We start from the raw sequence: 21,120 nt of genomic DNA on the forward strand, positions 1-21,120 counted from the left end.
TTGTGTTGCTGAACACTGAATACCAGTAGTAACCACTGCTTATTTACGTTGATTGTTCATATGAATCATTAAATGTACTTGATTGCGTCTGAATCTTAGTTGTTTTTCCTGTTCACATGACATGACATGCACACGGCGCGTGCGCACACACACACACACACACACACACACACACACACACACACACACACACACACACACACACACACACTCTTTGCCATCAGCCTGACAAACTCTCACTAGCAAAGAGACATACACAAATTTGTAAAGTCTTTTTTTATCTCTTTATTTCAGTTTAGCAGTGGAGCAGAAACATTATTAATCTAGGCATGCAGTCACTTAATCTTGTCCAAAGGTATTATCTTGTTGATTTGTGCAGTTATGTAATTACAACATCAGATATATATAGAAAGTGCTTGGATTACAAGTTGTCCATGTATAAGCATGGGATTCCCCCATACAATTTCGGCTTACACTTTCTGTAAGACAACACAAAATAATACCCTCTATTGCAAATATAGTATTGTAACACATTTCACAGACTGTGTCTAACATCAAATCCACCCATACAAGCAATTGTCTTTCTTCTAATACAAGTTGTGTTGGAAATTATTCAAACAAACCTTCAATCAATAAGAAAGGAAAACCGGTGCGCTTCCTCTGGATGCCTTTTTAGTTTAGGCAGTGGGTGCTCAGCTATGTATATAAGTCAAAAGAAAACCACCTAAGTGGAAAAAGCGGCACTCCAAAATAAAGATTGCAAGACAGTGGCTCAGATGTGGTTTCTCAGATTAGATTTAATCTAATCTGCTCTGAGGAAGGCTGCGGCCGAAACGCGTTAGCGTTCACATCTCTCAATAAAATGAGAAACCACATCTGAGCCACTGTCTTGCAATCTTTATTTTGGAGTGCCGCTTTTTCCACTTAGGTGGTTTTCTTGAAACCTTCAATCAATCTTAGATTTTCATACACAGAATGTCATTATTCAACAGTATTTCAATCCTCAGTTCAGTCATGTATAAACTCTCACTTAAAAAATAAAATAAAAACAACCAATAAACCTTTCCAGATCTACCAAATAGCTCTCATTAATATTGAAATAGAGACCGTTGGGCTTTTACCTTGGGAATAATAACAGGTACATAACACCTGATTTATACTGTACATGAATTTAGTTGCACACCGAAAATAGCTACAAACTCACAATGCGTTCCCTAACCCTTTGCAGATCGGTTATTCGGTGCGTGACACCCGCACACAACTACGTATACGTAAATCAGTCTTAAAGGTTCTATGACATTCATTTTCACTTTTTTTTTTCTATGTTTTTTGGGGGGTTTTATGACCTCAATTACACCCAAAAAATCTGAACTTTGAACATTCAGTGGATTTTATGTGGTCTGGGGTTTTCTGAATAATTAGGCTGAAAAGTAATCTGAGCTTGGCCCTTCGGCAGTGAGGTCACAGCCGATTAATCCCGCCCACTCGCCTCCTCGCCCCTCCCCTGAAAAGCAGAAAAACACCTGCCATGGATCAATGGAGTGGAATTTTTTGTTAAAACTTTCTATACACGTTTGAAGGACCATGACAAACACTTTTAATGTGTGGTAAAACTGAACGTCATGAAACCTTTAAGACATGGAATGATGAACAACGTAACCCGCGTAACTCCCTGTCACCGTGTCTCCATCTTCCTACTTGTTGGCACAGTCAGGACACAGGATGTCCCGCCCCTGGCCTACGAAGCGCTTGTTGGAGAGACTGAGGGAGCACCTCTTGCAGTTGAAACAGTATTCGTGCCAAGAGCTTCCCTCGAAGCTCACCACGTTTACACCTTTGCCAAAACCTGCCAGGAGGAGAAAGGTGACAGAGGAAAAGAGGGATTTAAGACTATTGACCATTATTCACTGGGCAGCCATTTTGGTCTTAAGACCGGGTTACAGTACAGTACACGGTCAATTAGTCGTTTATGTCCCTTTCTGAATGTCTGTTTTTCTGTGCGTACCTATTTGTATGTGTCTATGTGTGGTTGTCAGCCTGTCTTTCTGTCTATTTGTTTGTTTCACAAGTATGTCAAGTCGCCTGCCTGGTCAAATAATATTATTTTAAGGCATTTGTACTTAAACCAAAAGGGTGAACCCCCCCCCCCCCCAGCCGCCCCCCCCAACCAGCGCCCTCTCATTGTCTGCCTCTGCAAAGCCTTGCAAGTTTGTCTGACTGTCATCTAGCTTTGACTAAGGTCCCCGAGTTTCTTGGATAAGCAGAACTAGTTTCAGAAGAGGTCTGGTGGTGTTAAAGGATTTCCGTTTCCTCCTCACATTCCAGTGTTTACATTCCCCAGAAACACAAAGGAGTGAAACTAGACACACACATAATATGGAAATATCAGAGGCAATATAATCAATGAACAGCCCAAACTTGTAAAACTTATCAAGTATCGTCTTTGCACTTCCTTTTGACCTTTTCAGTTGACAAAAGGCTCTATGCACAGCAGCCATATTGGAAAGAAATTGGGCCTCTTCTTGCTTCCTTCACAGGTGTTACCAATGATACTAATGAAGGCTCTGTTCCATTCTGGTCAAACAGAGTCAGGGTGCTGATATTGTGCATGTTGACTCACTGGAAACATTCTGCTACACCAGTCAGTGGGTCTCAAAGTGTGATCTAGGGACCCTCATGGTTCCTTGAGGGGGTTCCAAATAGCCTCTTGCGGGTGTGTAACTCTGAGAGTGTACAAATGGAACCAAATGGACCTGTAAGGGTCCATTTGTACACTCTCAGAGTTATGATATAGACTAATCAGAATAAGCCAAATGCCCCCTCCCTTTTGGACACAGGAATCATGCACAGGAGAAAGCCTGGGGATGGAGTGAGTCATCTAACCTGTGATGGGCTGCTGGCATCCACTGCACTTCTTGGCCACAACGGTCTTGTAGCAGTCGACACAAAAGACCTGGTCTTGATGTTTAGTGAAGCTCGTCCCCGCCAGCGGCTTGGAGCAAGAACCACACACGAAACAATGGCTGTGCCAAGGCTGCTCCTGGTAGTTTACTCCACCTGTAGTTATAGGCTGAACGAGCAAAGGAGAGGAGAGAATACTTTTACCATGTCCCCTAAAATTGCTATTATATTGCTAAATTAGTACTGTTGCTTGTCTTTAACATTTTCTTCACAGTTATAAAATCATTGTCAAGATAAGACCAAATCAAGAGCTTGTCTTGTTTTTAAAGTACATTGGGAACAATTAAGGTAAACTGTGAAGTCAATCTGAATGTAGAACAGCCTGTAACGCTACTATAAAAGGCATACTTTTCAGCCTTATTTCCATTAATTGTCATAGTGGTGGCATATCTGTAATGTTGACACTGCTTGCCAATATTCTCTACTGTATATGGATGAAGTGAGCTGCAGAGCCTGGTTTACTACCTCAGTGACTCTTCTTCTGGTGGAAGAATTAATGAAACTTTGTCTGTAGTTCTTCCACCACCCAACTTCCTTCAATATCCTTCACGCTCGCTCTGTGGTCTAAAGCTACATCATTATAACTAAACATCTCTGCCAATGAAAACCTTTGCGACGCATACTTTCACAAGTAGGGACTCAGATTTCTCTGTCAATAAAGAGAGTATGCACTATGCAGTGATGTTTTATTGATTCTTCAATTGAAAATATTGACCATCAGTAATGATTGCACATCTACCAAAAAAAGTGGCAAAGTTCTCCTTTAAGGTGCCCCTAGAATAAGGCAGTTATTCCTTTTGCTTAAGTGCAGTTACTCCCTATAAAGACATTTCTACAGTCGCTCCGAGACTGTGGCGACAGCGTAAGAATGTGAAGCAGGAAGTGGAGGAAGGCATAGGCAACACCCTAACCCTAAAGACAACACAGGATTATTGTGGTTTATAAAAGAATGTATAAAAACCTGCTTGCAGCCAGCACAGTGCTTGGCAAACTTCCTGTCATGGCATGGGCTGCAGTAGACATCGCTTCCTTTGGAGATGAAACTCAGAGATCCTATTGGCCGTTTACAGTGGCAGCAGGTGAAGCATTCGTCATGCCATGAGTTCCCTTTGTACTCCACGCTCTCAGTGCCTGGATGGGAGATACGACAGTCTGTTCCAGCATCAAATAGTGGGGAAAGGTGTGCAGTGCAGCAGTCAAAGACAGAGAAATGCAGAAAAAACGTTGGAAAAACTCTTTCCAAAGTTGTTGAGGCTAATAATATAATTGTCTTCATATCTGGCCACATGGCATTATCAACTTGTCCTGTTGAAGCAGAGCTGTCTAAATTGGTGAGGTTCAACCTGAAAATTACAATACGTTCTGATGAACATTATTCTGTTTGGTTTGTCTGTTTCTTTTTTATTACTTTATTTTTTATGTTTTACTATTTGTCTATTTACTTATTTTTTGCTGTCTTGTATTATTTTTGTCCTTACTTTACTGTTTTTTTTGTCAGATACAGTACAATGTAAATGTATGTTTATTGTCTGTTACACATGGAAATTAAATTGGTGTGGTTCTACAGGAAGCAATGCTGTCTAATGGGTGTGTCTGTCTGCACTAGACCAGTGAGAGCCAAATTTGTTGTGCACGCTATCAGCCTGCATGCGTTTTTACAGTGTGGCTCTGTAGGCTACCGTCTATAATAGGGTTTGTCTGTCTGTCTGTCTGTCTGTCTGTCTGTCTGTCTGTCTGTCTGTCTGTCTGTCTGTCTGTCTGTCTGTCTGTCTGTCTGTCTGTCTGTCTGTCTGTCTGTCTGTCTGTCTGTCTGTCTGTCTGTCTGCCTGTCTGTCTGTCTGTCTGTCTGTCTGTCTGTCTGTCTGTCTGTCTGTCTGTCTGTCTGTCTTGTCTGTCTGTCTGTCTGTCTGTCTGTCTGGGGCTAATCTCACAAACCTAAAAAATAATAATCTTATGCACACTACCAGTAGGCCAATTTAACTAATTCGGCGGAAGTAACATTAGCGTTTTCTCACCGTCAGTTGATGCTTCATATCCATATGAGTCAAATCATTTTTGGAACACAGTTCTTATTTGATGCGATATTAAACACGTCTATGGGAATTCAGAATGGGGGGGAAAAACGGTAGGATGCGTAAATTACCCCAGACTTCGGTGCTCTATACCATAGATACGTAATAGCTGACTGAGGAGATTGACCACACTGTTATTGGACCACATTATGTATTTTTTTTTGTTTTTCTTTGGTCAGTATGGTGCAGCCCTACCAGCCAGTATAGGTTTGTAGCAGCCGTGGCATCGCGGGGCGTCCTCGCGAGAGCAGCACTTCCCGCACATGATGCGGTCGTCCTTGGTGCTGAAGGGTTCCTTGGCCAGGTTCTTGTAGCACTTGGTACAACGGAAGCAGTCCTCATGCCAGTATTTACCTTTATGGCTCAGCTCCTGCGGGGATGGAGAGGGAGGTGAGGAAAGGGAGCAATTATAACTGAGAGACGGACAGATACAGTGAGCAAGTCATGAAATCATAGAGAAAGAGAGGGAGAAAGAGAAAGAATGAGAGAGGCACAGAGAAAGATATATGTATATATATATATATATATATATATATATATATATATATATATATATATATATATATATATATATATATAGAGAGAGAGAGAGAGAGAGAGAGAGAGAGAGAGAGAGAGAGAGAGAGAGAGAGAGAGAGAGAGAGAGAGAGAGAAAAGTGTGTACGTGTGTGTGTGTGTGACAGGGTAAAGTGAATGGCAACCTTAGACTCCACACTGATGGGTCGACGGCACTCTGCGCAGGTGTTGGCACAAAACTTGGCATGGCAGCGGACACACACAGGTCTGCCTTGACTCCTGACAAACCTCTTCCCCCCGAGGTCGTCACGGCAATAGAAACACTGAGCGCTGTCCGACATGACTGCACTGGAGATGGCTCACACCTACAACACACACACACACACACACACACACACACACACACACACACACACACACACACACACACACACACACACACACACACACACACACACACACACACACACACACACACACACACACACACACACACACAGCAAATAAGTACCCGTGCAGAATGCACAAATTGGAAATGATCCACCAACATCAGAAATTATATTTAATTCATATAGTACATTTCATATGGCAGCCCAAGAAGGCACTCCCTCAGTGCTCAACAATAAATAAATAATAATGTACTCATTTGATTCAAATCAATTAATTATTATGTTGAAATATTAACTGATATTGAATCAAAAATACACATTATAATTTGTATAATTTATAACTTATTTTGTGAAGGGTAGGGGGCAAGCGGACTGAGTCTCTCTCTCTCCCAATTCCTCTCTCTTTTTTCCATTTCAGTTTCAAAGAACTCTCACAGAAGATTTTCTAAACTGGTGTATCTCAACGGGGGCGGTACAGCCCCCCAGGGGGCGTACAGAGAGGTTTGGGGGCCGCTGGAAGTAGTATTTTTTAAAGGGGGGCAATACTAACTGGATACTAAGTGGATATACTAAGTGGATAGCCTACTTAAGATACGTAAAATCTGATATGTGGAAATCAATGAGATGTTTTCTAAATTACATAAGCAACACAATATACACAATACAATTAAACATGAAACATTTCAATTGGGTGTGGTCAGCGGTTCGGGACCTGGATATTGGATAGGGGGCACTGACCCAAAAATGTTGGGAAACACTGTTCTAAAGTAAACCATCAGGCCAAAACGCTACCTAAATCTACCACAAAGGGGCAGTGCAGCTATATTTTGTAGATGAAAGAAAAACACACACATACACACACACACACTCACACTCACACTCTCACACACACACACACACACACACACACACACACACACACACACACACACACACACACACACACACACACACACACACACACACACACACACACACACACACACACACACACACACACACACACACACACACACACACACACACACACACACACACACACACACACACACACACACACACACACACACACACACTTCCAGTGCTGAAACTATCAGTGCTGTCCTATTTAGGCTCCTTTTGTGTTGATAGTTGCCCAATTTGACAGAAGGATATTAAATCTTAAATATTACTAAAACAACAGTGGTTGATATGCATGGGCTGCTGAATAAGCATAGCAACAAGGAGTGTTTCTGTGTGTTAACTGTGGGTTCCTCTTTCTTTGCATCCTTCTGTGTGTATTTTTCCATATGTTTCCATATGTGAATGATTAACGTCGGTCGTCACCATGCTCATTTTATGAGCATGCTGTCATGACGTGCACCTGCACGATGAATATCACTATCATTTACCTCAAGCTGACAGGGCAGGGCCATAAAACTGATGCATTGCACAGTAAACCTGAGAACAATCGATTCTAGAGGCGGACAAATGGTGGAGGCTTGAATCATGTCGATGACAGAGCAAGCTAGAGGTGAGGTCAAGAGGTATGACAGAGATGCCAACCTGAGTTCAATGAAACCTCCCTATTTATGTACAGTTGAGCAAGCCGTCATGGGACCCAGCAATTGGGGATGTTTATTTTTGATTTTGTAACTTCTTTATTTGAGGCACTATTCAGTGGCTTTTTCAACCTTTCAACATTTGATTCAACCCTTGTTTGAGGTCCCACTTCCCCCTCCTACTGTGTTATGGTCAGAAATGTTTGCATAATCACATTGTAACCGCTAATTCCCCCTTTCCTCATTCCTATTTCATATGAATCAGCATAATACAAAAAATATCGAGTTACTGAACAGTTCTCAACCCCACGCTGTAAAATCCTGAGCTTTAACATAGGAATGAGTTCAATTAAGTCTCAAGATTTTGCAGTGCATTCCTGGTTAACCAGAGTAGTGCTGATTGTCATTTTCTCCATCTACTCAGGTCATTATAACCACTTAAGCCCTACATACTTTGTCGTACGACAAATTGCGAAAATATCCAAACTTGTTTATCTTGCTATTAACTTGTTTAACTTGCTATTTTCACTATTGAAAGTGGTTACGAATTTTGACACCTGGGGTGAATGCTGCTATCTATACCTGATTGCATAGAAAACTAGCAGCAGTTTGCCCCCCCCCCCCCAGGACCACAGTTGAGAACACTGTTCTAAAGCAGGGGTTTTCAACTGATTGTGAACCAGGAACCACCACCCTAAGAATCAACCTGGGGACCACTGTTGTGTTGGGTGGGGATTGGGGAATCTGGGGGTATGGGCTAAGATGAGTTTTTTGTTAACACTTGATATGCATCCCGTATCTATAATGCATTATAAACATTGTTGTTTGGAGCACTGTATAATTATAGTTATAAGAAATTCAGTGTAAACGATAGTTCATGTAGACACGGCAGGCAGAATGTTTATATTTCATTCATACTCCCCGGACCCCCCCATTCGCTAACAAGCTTATTCAGTTGTACTCCTTAAGTCATACGTTCAACCCCTTGTCATTCTCATTCGCTACAAGCTAACTCACTCACGCCCTCTTATACCCACAGTGCATCTCAGGCGGTTCATTTAAGCAGCCTCTGTTCTCTGTTCATTCTCTGTTCATTCTATGTGCTTGGCTGTCAGTGCCGGTTGTACAGCTGTAGGTTTTCAAAACTCCTCCACCTCCCCGGCCTCCTCCCTAGCATCTGATGTTGGCAGGATAGTTTTGTAGATGGCGTTGTATTATGGTGATGGTTGTACATTAAGGGTTTAATGTCGTGTCATGTTATAACTGTGGTGTAATAACTGTGGTGTAACAACTGTTGTGTAATAACTGTTGCGTTATAACTGTTGTGTTATAACTGTTGTGTGATGTTATAATTGTATTACGCTCTGCTCAGGGGTTTGTGATTGAAGATCTGTGTCATTTTGCACAGGAAATCTTTTAATATCACATGAGCAGAGTCACACCGCCAAACTTGAATGCAATATCATTGCATATATGGTAACGGTCATATATTAATAAATGGTTAAATGGTTCATTACGGTCTGGTTATTTCTGAGCTGAAGTGTCTAAATGAACTCATAAACACTCATAATGCTTTATAACACTGTTCAACCAATGGTCCATGGACTAGTGGTCTATGTCAAAATTAGGTCTGCAGGTGGTCCATGGGGGGGGGGGGGGGGAGAAAAAAAATAAATACATAAATTATACCTTTATTAAATGTATTAAAATATGTTTTTGATTAGTATTTGATTTAATAGGTGTGGTGTGGGGGGGAAAGCTAAAGACGTGGTGTGAGGGGAAAAGCTTAAAATTAAATAATGAATGTTTAAGGGCTCGATATAATTCGTTGCACAATACTTCCCCTTCTTGAGATTCAAACTGCCTTTTCTGTGGAACTTCTTGACCTCCGACTTCCCGGTAAATGACAACATTGACGCGTCATCTTAGGTCACCAGGTCATTTATTGCACTGTTTCTCAACTAGTGGTCCATGGACCACTAATTACAGGTGGTCCATGTCTGTCTCTTCTTAGCTATAGTGGTGGACAGGGGCACAGTCTTATGTCATTTTCTGTCCCTGTACATATTCTGCCAGTGTGGAAATACAGCTCTCACAGTGATATGTAGTTACAAAAGGTAAAATACATTAGTTTTTTTGCTGTAAGCTCTGTGAATTGTGTCTGACAACTCATCCAGACCTTCACAAGTGTTTCATAATGTGCCTCTTGACAGTCTGTGGACATGTCAATGAGCTTTGTATTAAGCTTGAAGTACTTTTGAAATTGAAGTATAAGCCTCCTCAAATAACCACTGATGATAATGTCTTTAATTCCCCTGTCCTCAAATACCAAGTTACTAAGTTTCTACAGAAACTACTACTAAAACTAAATAAAATTATTCTGAAAAAAACAACGTCCCTTTCCTAGATTACATACATGCAATACCTTCACAGACCACCAGTGGTCCACGGACCACCAGTTGAAAACCCCTGTTCTAGAGAAGAGAACAGGCAGTGCTGTCTTTTGCATTATGGAGTAAAATACTCTCCAGGTGGAAATAAAAGCCGTTCAGTTCTGCACTATTGCTAACTGCTACAGACACACAGATGTTGTGTGGTGCATGTGAGATTGATCAAAGTAAACATTTATTCTCTCACTGGGGTATAAGAATTGTATTGGAGTTGTTTTTGATACAAGGAAGTGCCCAATATTTCACGACACAGCAATGTATGTAGGGAGCAATTTCCCACACCACAGGACAAGGCAAATAATCAGCCTCCCTAAAATACAGCGTCCCACATCACCTCCCTAAACATAGGGCTTAAATCATCACTTTCATTACCATCAAACTCAAGACACGGACCTCTGATTACAGGGTTGGGACTCATGGTGAATTAACTCAGTGACAAATTGAAACTGAGGTAACCACATGCACACACGCACACACGAACGTGCGCGTGCGCGCGCACACACACACACACACACACACACACACACTGCACACAGAGATGGGAGAAGTCTGTGGTTTGAGTTTTCTTCCCACACTGAAGTTCATGCTCGCTGACCATGTGGAATTCTCCTCAATTGGTGTGAAAAATGTGTGTGTGTGTGTGTGTGTGTGTGTGTGTGTGTGTGTGTGTGTGTGTGTGTGTGTGTGTGTGTGTGTGTGTGTGTGTGTGTGTGTGTGTGTGTGTACTCAGGTGAGCAGCACATAAAGGAATGCCAGGTATGACTGATGTGGTCAGATTCGGAATGCTGTCAGCTCTTAGAGAGAACCAGAAAACTCACTCGCTCACTCACTCACTCACTTACTTGCGTGCACTCGCAGGCACACACACACACACACACACACACACACACACACACACACACACACACACACACACACACACACACACACACACACACACACACACACACACACACACACACACACACACACACACACACACACACACACACACACCTCTGATATGAACCACTCCCTACAAAACCCTCAAAACCACAGTTCTTTCCCAACCACTTCCCTTTTCACTGGGACACCATGTGAGCAGAAATCAGTCCATACAGGGAAGTTCAGCTTTAACCACTTAAACGCCTGTATTCCTAGTAATGCAGACGTGAGTTACAACTGTACTTGAACCGCTTTTTTCTCACGATGCGACGCGTTGTGAGCTTGTAGATCGGCTATTTTCAAATAGCCTATGTATAAAATAGGGCTAAAGTGGTTAATGTATGTTTTCTAATGTAATAATTTATATCTGCAAAGTAACTAGTAACTAAAGTTTTCAAATCATTGTAGTGGAGTAAAAGTACAATATTTGCCTCTGAGATGTAGTGGAGTAGAAGTAAAAGTATAGACAATTGTTAATACACCAGTAAAGTAAAAGTACCTCAAAATTTTACTTAAGTACAGTACTTGAGTACATGTACTTAGTTACTTTACACCACTGGTAATGCATAGCTACATACTGTATGAGCAGGTTTGTTGGTTGAAAGGAAACTTGTAGGGAAGGTTGTAGATTTGCTATTTTTGAAAAAGTTTGAAAAGATTTGACAGTGTTTGAAATCATTTGACTTCACAAAGTACATGTGGGGCTCACAACGTGTAGCATCACAAGTTTGCAGTGCGTGGTGGGCTTGAAGATATTCTATTTTTTTGCATTTTTATTTTTCAATGTATTTTTCATTGACAATAATGACATGCCTAAAATAGGGACGCCAGGGTTCAAAGTGGTTAAACTGGCACACTAATCTAATGACATAGTTTTTGTTTGTTATGTTTTGTTATTTTTACAATTCTTGGAAAACGGTCAGAAATCTGAAAAATCGGAAATCAGAAATGCATAATCACATTGTAACCGCTACTTTTCCCCTTTCCTAATTCCTATTTCATATGAATCAGCAGAATACAAAGAATATCGAATTACTGAACAGTTCTCAACCCCACACTGTGAAATCCTGGGCTTTAATATAAGGGTGCGTTCGGAAATGCGCACCGGGAGCACACTCACGTATTAGTTTGTATTGGCCTTGGTTTGTATTAAGCCCTACATACTTTGTCGTACGACAAAATGCGAAAATATACAAACTGCTATTAACTTGTTTAACCTGATATTTTCACTATTTAAAGTGGTTAAGAATTTTGACACCTGGAGTGAATGCTGCTATACCTGATTGCATAGAAAACTAGCAGCAGTTTGCCCCCCCAGGACCACAGTTGAGAACACTGTTTTAAAGCAGGGGTTTTCAACTGATTGTGAACCAGGAACCACCACCCTGACTAAGAATCAACCTGGGGACCACTGTTGTGTTGTGTTGGGTGGGGATATGGGCTCAGATGAGTGAAAACCTGTAAATTAGGCTTCATAAGACAGCTCACACTCTTTTCTCTACCTGCCGAGTCAAGTCAACAGAAATGGAACAATCTGTCCGTTCAGAGGATGGAGATTGTTTCCAAACCCATCCATCACTCCCGTTCTCACTTCCACTCCCACTTCCCAGGTTCTGAGTGAGCATTTCCCTTCCCGATGCAGGTCGAGACTCAGGCCACAGGACAGTTGTGTTGTTAGGGTGACGTAGGGTCTGTATCCATCAACATTCCAGCATGCAAACAGCCTTTTCAAAGCGCCACACCGCTATCGGCATCGTCCATGTTATCTGATTGTCACGGGGGACAAACAATGGCTGCCAGGAAATGAACCCGTATCCAAATACGTAGCCAAGAGGAACGGAGGGCAGGTTTTACTGACATGAAACACGGTTGGAAGGGCTATGTTGATGCATGTTTTTCTCCTCTCTTTTCAGTTGGAATACCCTCAACGATTCTGCCTCCTTTCAAGAAAACGCTGACGCCTCCTTTTATTTAGTTTTTCCTGTAAAAAGTGGAGAGTGGGCGGACAATTCCCACATGTTTTTCTTTTATCTTCTTTTAAGAGTGTGGACATTTTTGAGGTAGAGAGAGAGCGTGTGTGTGTGTGGGGGGGGGGGATTGGCTGTTTTCAGAGTTCAAGGTTTAAGCCGTCTTGGGGTACTCGTGGAATCTGGAAGCGGGCGTCTCAAGTGGGGTGTCTTTCCTTCTTCCATTCCCGTTATTCAAACTACCTGCTCTGAACACTTTGATCTATAATCAAAGTGAATATCAGTGTTGAATGTGAAATGAAGTCCTGTTCCTGTGCTGACGGCTGGGACCTTTACTTCACATCATCACACAGCCCAATCTGGAACGTCCTAGGAAAGCAGTATCAGAGCCAAGGGCAACACTGCATGTGTGTGTGTGTGCGTGTGCGTGTGCGTGTGCGTGTGTGTGTGTGTGTGTGCGTGCGTGTGTGTGTGTACGGTGCGTGCATGTGCGTGTAGTGTACTGTGTAGATATATGTGTATGTACATGCACATGTATTTTAGGCTGCACATGCAGCTGCTTGCATTCGTCTGTGTGAGTGTTGTCATGTGGTTTGTAGCTTCTGGATTCATAAGAATTAAACAAAATGTCTTCTTTTACTCTCTCTCCTTCTTTGACTCGTGGTCTTTCTCACTACTCACTCTCTGTCTCTCTCCGTTCTACCCCTTGATTTTATGTATTGTCACTCGTAAAGTGTCCCCCAATCCATCCATACCCCAAACCAGCCACATGCAGAGATGTGTAAGAATAGCACATGGAGAAGAGGTGACATCATCTCATCTGGCAGAGGACAACCTCCAACATGTTTGGAGAAAGAAAGAGACAGACAGACAGACAGACAGACAGACAGACAGACAGACAGACAGACAGACAGACAGACAGACAGACAGACAGACAGACAGACAGACAGACAGACAGACAGACAGACAGACAGACAGACAGACAGAGGCACAGAGAGAGAGAGATAGAGATAGAGAGAGAGACTCACAGACACAGAGACACAGCCACAGAGACAGACAGACATGCAGACAGACAGACAGACAGACAGACAGACAGACAGACAGACAGACAGACAGACAGACAGACAGACAGACAGACAGACAGACAGACAGACAGACAGACAGACAGACAGACAGACAGACAGACAGACAGACAGACAGACAGACAGACAGACAGACAGACAGACAGACAGACAGACAGACAAAATGCAACAAATGTTTCCCATGCCAATAAAGACCCTTTGATTTGATTAAACAAACACACACACACACACACACACACACACACACACACACACACACACACACACACACACACACACACACACACACACACACACACACACACACACACACACACACACACACACACACACACACACACACACACACACACACATTCTCTTAGCTTTTGTTTCCTCAGCTGGACACAACAGACACAGACACAGAAATAGATAAGAGAAAAAACAGAGAGACAGAGAGAGATTGAGAGAGACAGACAGACAGACAGACAGACAGACAGACAGACAGACAGACAGACAGACAGACAGACAGACAGACAGACAGACAGACAGACAGACAGACAGACAGACAGACAGACAGACAGACAGACAGAGAGGGAGAGAGAAATACTGGGATAGAGATTCATGCAGGTGCGCAGGTGATAAATCAGATGGAGAGACAACCAGTCAGCCACCCAGACAGACAGACAGACAGACAGACAGACAGACAGACAGACAGACAGACAGACAGACAGACAGACAGACAGACAGACAGACAGACAGACAGACAGACAGACACCCAGACAGACAGACAGACAGACAGACAGACAGACAGACAGACAGACAGACAGACAGACAGACAGACGGAATGAGAAATAAAAAAGCATGACAAGGCAGTAGTGATGTACAATGTAGACCAGTGCACCCATCCAGCTGAGGAAACAAAACCTGTGTGTGTGTGTGTGTGTGTGTGTGTGTGTGTGTGTGTGTGTGTGTGTGTGTGTGTGTGTGTGTGTGTGTGTGTGTGTGTGTGTGTGTGTGTGTGCACTGACTGTGCCAGCTCCACCATTCCGGCGGAGACTTCCTGTTTCTCGACTTTCCACTACATTCTTCAACGATAAGCTAATGCCAGCACACATACACATTGTACGTACGCACGCGCGCACGCACACACACACACACACACACACACACACACACACACACACACACACACACACACACACACACACACACACACACACACACACACACACACACACACACACACACACACACACACACACACACACACACACACACACACACACACAATACACAATACAAACACATTACAAACAGAACCCTGTTGGTCACCATGAATTCTCTATAGACTAGACTTAATTGTGTTTCATGTACTGGCCATTGCTAAATGTGTCTGTGTAAGCAATGGACTGATGTCTGGACTCTGGAGATGAACACTGGCTATAGAAAATGGACTAGTAGCTATTACATTATATTTAACCACTTGAACCCTATAGCGTCCCTACTCTGGGGTGAAAACTTGTGGCAAATGGCTGATCTACAAGCTCCCAACGCATGCAGATCAGTTATTTTCAGTAGAGGGAAATACTAGTGGCTCTAGTATAGACCAATTATTTGTTTACCAACATTGAGACTGGGCGCACAGGTGATTGTTTCACGCAATCAATTCTCAACCTGTTGTTTTGGGGTGCGCTGGTTTCAGCACACCCCAACCCCCTCTCGTGTATTGGCTAGTGAGGCGCGTCCTAGCGAGACCTGACAGAATGGGTTTCATTGAGAGCGCATACTGGTTCCGCGCATACTGGTTCTTATCAGTGTGACGTCGTCTGTTAAGGGGTCTATAGAGACCTGCACTACTCCGGTCATTTAAGTATACAGTACACCGTAGGGTTTAAGTTGAAGTGCTGATGAGTGATGTTCACTTTGTTTTGTGTTACAGGTTTTTAAAGTCCTGTCCTCTCCATGCAAGGTTGCCCTTACATAAACTTTGTATTTGACAGGGTTTCAAGGTCCCTGTACTTGATTTGTGCGTGCGTGAGTGAGTGTGTAAAAACATGAAATGTTATCTGCCTCCATAATATCGCATTGATGTATTGGTCCCAAATAGGTTCTATTTGAAAGCTGCAATCCATAACCTTTATGTCCTATCCTGTATTTGAACCTACAGTACAAGTCTCCTGCGAGAGAGACCGAATTTCTACCGCCCCACCAAGACAGAATCCCCTCTAGGGGAGATATTGCGCTTATGAGCTTGAGGCAGTACTTATTGTCAACAAGTAGGTGTCCTACCCAACACCAGGGTGTACAATTCTCAACGGAAGAGTAGGGAGACCACATACAATTGTATTGTATTAACATATTCTACCATACATACCATTTTATTCATTAAAATAGCTCCTGGATTGTAGCTATAAATAGCGAACGGTTAGACTGGCTTTAGGAAAAGTTGGACAGTGAGAAACGCTGAAATGGAGAAGCCACCAAACTACTGACAGGCACAAATAGGGACACTTTTCTTCAATTTGAGCTATTGATGGAATAGTAATGACAGCCCATGGAATGATGGGTGTGGAAAAAATGTACTTGAAGGAGTGTCTGAAAGAATTTTACTAGCAGTAAAGTTGATTAATGTCTTTTTTCCCCTTTAGACTTAACTTTCCTTGAGGATTATTCAGGTTTTTCCGATAATAATGTTACATAAGCATAATAGTTTATCACAACATAACAATTTCCATTTGAAACATAACCTCTACCAGAGAATGATCTGGTACTTCCCATTTCAACTTTTAAAAACTAGTGCTCAACACTTGAATTTCAGTAGTGTGTTCATTTAACGTGTCCATCTTGTAAAGATGTCTCTCACATCTCTCACAGTTGACCACTTTTAACCATGGCATCCCTATTGTCGGCATGTATTTATAGGCAAACATTTTCGTCGGGGCGCTGCGGGGTGAATAATTTGTACTGTGCCGTTTTTGCTGCATTTGTACTCAATGCACACAAAGAACTAGAATGGAAGGACACATCCCAGACAAAAGCCCTCGTAGACCACAGCCAGATACCACACAGATTTATGTCTTGTAATGTAAGACCAAAGGAACGCATCATGTTGCTGCAGTACAATAGACTAAGCGTAGCCGCTGTGTGAATCAACAGACATGATCACCTTAACAGATGTGAATCCACTGTGGAATGTCAAGCATACACTGTGGACTAGTAACTCACTGCGAGTTTGAATGACCCTTGGTGAGTTAATACCACTCACTGTGAGTTAGTAAAACTCACTGAGTTAGTAGCACTCACAGCAGACCCTCAAAACACACAGGAGCCCTGCGTTCTGAACCCCCCTTCTCTCCCTATACAGTACACCAATGACTGTGTGGCCACGCACGGCTCCATCTTTGTTTGCTGATGACATGACAGTGATGGGCCTAATAATCATGCATGACGATTGGACAGGAGAGAGGTGGAGAACCTGACACAATGGTGCCAGGAGAACAACCTAGCTCTCAATGTCGACGAGACCAAAGAGCTGATCGTGGACTTACAGGGGGTCAGGCAGAGAGCAACACCTCCATCCACAATAAGGCGCTGCGGTGGAGAGGGTCAGCTATTTCAATTTCCTGGGAGTCCACTCCACATCACTGAGAAACTTATCTGGGACATAGATAGATAGATAGATCTTTATTGATCCTGTGGGGGAAATTCAGTTGCCAAAGGCAGTAGAGCAGTAAAAAAAAAAAAAAAAAAGGCATCTGCCTTTTTCTCCTTTTTTTTCTTAGCTGAAACAGAAGATTCAGCTAAGGATAGTAACCAATAGATAGATTCTAAGAGCAGTGATATGAAGTATATAAAAGATACTAGGAAAGTAGTGACAGACACCAGGTTTACTACAGAACAAACTTGCCTAACACCCCTCACCTGGATTGTATATGTACAGTTACAGTAAAGTACAGTATATTATGTGCATTATTTATCATAGAAAAACCACGGAGTGGTTCAGATGATGCCAAATGGAAAGTGGCTCCGCAGCCATAAGGCCACTGGCAGAAGACTGCACCACCTGGACAATCTCACACATGAATGAACTAGCAAAAGTGAAGAAAAATAAGCTTGAGAAACACAAATATCCCCCCCCCCCCAGCCCTGACAGCCCTGTTGTTTGTTGCCTAGGGTTGATGCTTTGTTGGAAATTGTCCTGGGCCAATGCAACTCCCTTCACTCCATTCAGTAAGGGAGTAGGTAGGAGTGGAACAAGTGGATAAACATTAAAAACCACAAGAAGCACAGCCTAGAAGGCAAATAGTGCAATCGGATTAATCTGTGACATTTATCCATGACAACATCATGGATAATTTATTGTCCATCATCTTCCAAACAGACAATAAAGCTAGACGACACCCATACACCATGTGAGGGCACGTGTGGCCACAGGTGTCAGGAGTGATTGCACAAGGTGGTGTTGAATATGTTGCCACTCGTATCTCTCTTTGTGTCATAACCTGAATGATGTCGGTGCCAGCGGGGAAATAATTAATTGATTAATTACAACAAGTCCCGGTCTGTCACACAATACTCTGTGTTCATTTAACACTGAGAGTGTACAAAAGTAATCAAATCGACTCTTACGGCTCCGTTTGGTTACATTGGTCCACTCACTGAGCTACATTATTAACACTTGGCTTTTACTGTACAGAGTGGGTTCATTTTGCCTTCATAATTTCGTTTTGTAGTCTTTCAGAACTACTGGATTTGAACAGAAGTGATGTCGTAGTATTAGGGAAAGTAAAATAGCGATAGCTGTTACGTATTAAAATAAAAAGAACATACTAAAGGGCCCTGGAAAGTTTTCACAAAATACACTTTTATAGATTTTGGTCACTCATATATTTTCTTCCAGAAATGGGTCACCATAGTATATACCGTATATTTGGAAACTAATCAACCTTAAGAAAGAAAATGAAAAAGAGGGGGGGGGAGAAGTGTTTTTCTAGCATACTCTACTGTTTCCCAGAACCCCGGAGCCAAAACATAATGGAGTTAGTTAGATGTGAAGTCAGACATGCTTTATAAAGCTTTATGGGTTTATGGTGTTATTTTATGGGGCTGAGCTCATGGTAATTTATTTAGCATGCAGGATGTGTGGCCAGGAGAGATGTTTTGTGTCTGTGCGGTAGCAAGAGGTGAATCACACATGAGTCTTGGGTTACTTCATTTTGTGTGTGTGTGTGCGCTCACGCACGCGTGCCAATGCGTGCGTGCATGCTCGTTCTATAGACTTATGTTCTGAGAATGGAAAGGTGATAAAATGTGGAACATTTTTCTCTCTCAGACTTAAAAGTCTTGTTTAGGGTTGGGTTTGGATTTATAATGTGGTTCGTGTTAATCTCTTAAATGTTAGTGGTTAAGATTGGACATGAGCCGGGGTGTTAGGGTTACAGGGACATGTATGTGTGTGTGTGTGTGTGTGTGTGTGTGTGTGTGTGTGTGTGTGTGTGTGTGTGTGTGTGTGCGTGTGTGTGCGTGTGTGTGTGTGTGTGTGTGTGTGTGTGCGAGTTTGTGCGTGCGTGTGTGTGCAGTTATGGTTGGGGGTATTAGCTGCAGATTACTGTCTACTTTACTTAAAATCAAGAATAGTCAGCAATAATCTGTCAAATTAGCAAAATCTTGCTGCTGTTTGCATAGCCTATTTGGATTATTTTGGCTGCAACCCTGGAAATTGAAATGACAACTGGTTTAAATTCTAACTCCCAAATCATAACTTGGAATAAGTAGGCAATACCTTCACAATAAACCACCATTTCATACTCTCAAATGTTCTTCCAAGATGTTAGTCAAAAATATTTTTTTAGTTAATTCTACAGGGCTTTTCTCCCCCCAACAGCTAAAGGATTACAGTTATGTTTGTGCACCACTCAAACACTATAAAATAAAATACATTACATTTAATCCTCATTGTGCGTGTGTAGAGAAGGTCATGGCTGCTGGCTCACTGCTGTCTCCTTTTTAGAATAATGATAGGCAGGGGAACCAGCACTGAAACCATAACCCCTTGCAATTTACAAAGATACACGCACACACTTCCTCACAGTGAATGAAAAATAGCTGTAGAGGAATTTTAATTGATCTCGGGGATGCATTTTTTAGCCTCAGCGGTTCCATCCTGGGGTTGAAAAAAAAGAGAAAAACTTAACTAGAAACAGATTTGGGGGTTAGACTTCCAGAAGTCAGCATGCAGCCAAAGACAGACAGACAGACAGCCAACGCCCCAGAAAGATTTAAGTCTAGTTCCCCCTCAGGAAATCAAATGCACTATAAATATATTAGAATATATAACTAAGCTAATATATTCTCATATGCATTTCAACAATCCACTATCCAGACCCATTGCATAGGAAGCCACTGTTGATCCTGCCTGTGTATGGGTCTGTAGTTGTTGGAATTTGTTCACATAGGTATGAAACATTTGACACTGACATCAATGTTGATGATGGGATGAATTGCATTGGAGCTGTCTGGTCAACAAAAAGGTTTATTTCTGTTACAAAAGAAAAGAAAAGAAAAGAAAAGAAAAGAAAAGAAAAGAAAAGAAAAGAAAAGAAAAGAAAAGAAAAGAAAAGAAAAGAAAAGAAAAGAAAAGAAAAGAAAAGAAACACATTTTGACACAGCAAATAGGCAACCTATAGCCAAGAATTAGAATGCCATCATGTTTTATAAAAATAAATGCTCGCAATGCACAAGAAAACACAATGCACAAGAATATATCAGGCTACCCTAGTGCAAGAACTAAAATAACATCAACACAACTTACCAGATCGGGGTTGTTGTAGCAACGGCAGCACGTTTGATCAGCGCGCCGCTCTCTGGTCCTGCGTTTAGTGAGCAGAAGTTACTCTAGTCTCAAAGTTCCCTTTGCTCTTGTTGACACAACGACGAACGGTAACCAGAACGCTCGCCCCAAAACACACTCACCCCCATTTCTTTCCGCGGACCGCTCTTCCCCAGCCCGTCCCCGGGCCAGAACCGGTTTGACGGCTAAACTGGTTTTTAATGGCCACTCATTAACAATTCGGCCGAATGCAAATGAGCCCCACTTAAAAACAAAGGCAACTTTCTGTGGTCGGCTGCAACAGAATAGGGTGAGAGCTGCTAATGTTGATTTTTAGTTTTTTTTTCCCCTGGATCTTGCCCCTACACAGGGACAAGTTGGGTTTACAGACCGGACCATGGCCTCGT

At 42.3% G+C, this 21,120-nt stretch overlaps 1 protein-coding gene across 1 annotated transcript; it reads right to left on the reverse strand.

The window, feature by feature from the left end:
* Nucleotides 1–262: 262 nt before the first annotated feature.
* LOC308091105 (four and a half LIM domains protein 1-like) lies at nucleotides 263–20,773 on the reverse strand. Its single transcript, XM_080436448.1, has 6 exons — nucleotides 20,696–20,773; nucleotides 5,735–5,914; nucleotides 5,229–5,403; nucleotides 3,923–4,092; nucleotides 2,884–3,070; nucleotides 263–1,846 (listed from the first exon to the last, which is right to left on the reverse strand). Exons 2-6 carry the CDS (start codon nucleotides 5,888–5,890, stop codon nucleotides 1,695–1,697), a joined length of 840 nt encoding a protein of 279 aa, XP_080292574.1. The 5' UTR covers nucleotides 5,891–5,914; nucleotides 20,696–20,773; the 3' UTR covers nucleotides 263–1,694.
* Between the last annotated feature and the right edge of the window lie 347 nt (nucleotides 20,774–21,120).

Source organism: Gymnoscopelus braueri (genome assembly GCF_963280865.1).
Source record: "Gymnoscopelus braueri genome assembly, chromosome: 8".
In the NCBI taxonomy this organism is placed as follows: domain Eukaryota; kingdom Metazoa; phylum Chordata; class Actinopteri; order Myctophiformes; family Myctophidae; genus Gymnoscopelus; species Gymnoscopelus braueri.

Excerpts from the sequence above, each read along its gene's own strand:
- LOC308091105 (XM_080436448.1), bottom strand. The coding sequence starts at position 5,890 with ATGTCGGACAGCGCTCAGTGTTTCTATTGCCGTGACGACCTCGGGGGG. Across the intron at positions 3,071-3,922 it reads ACTGTGCTGGCTGCAAGCAG|CCTATAACTACAGGTGGAGT; the intron begins GTTTTTATACAT and ends TTGCTCGTTCAG. Across the intron at positions 1,847-2,883 it reads ATGCCAGCAGCCCATCACAG|GTTTTGGCAAAGGTGTAAAC; the intron begins GTTAGATGACTC and ends TCCTCCTGGCAG.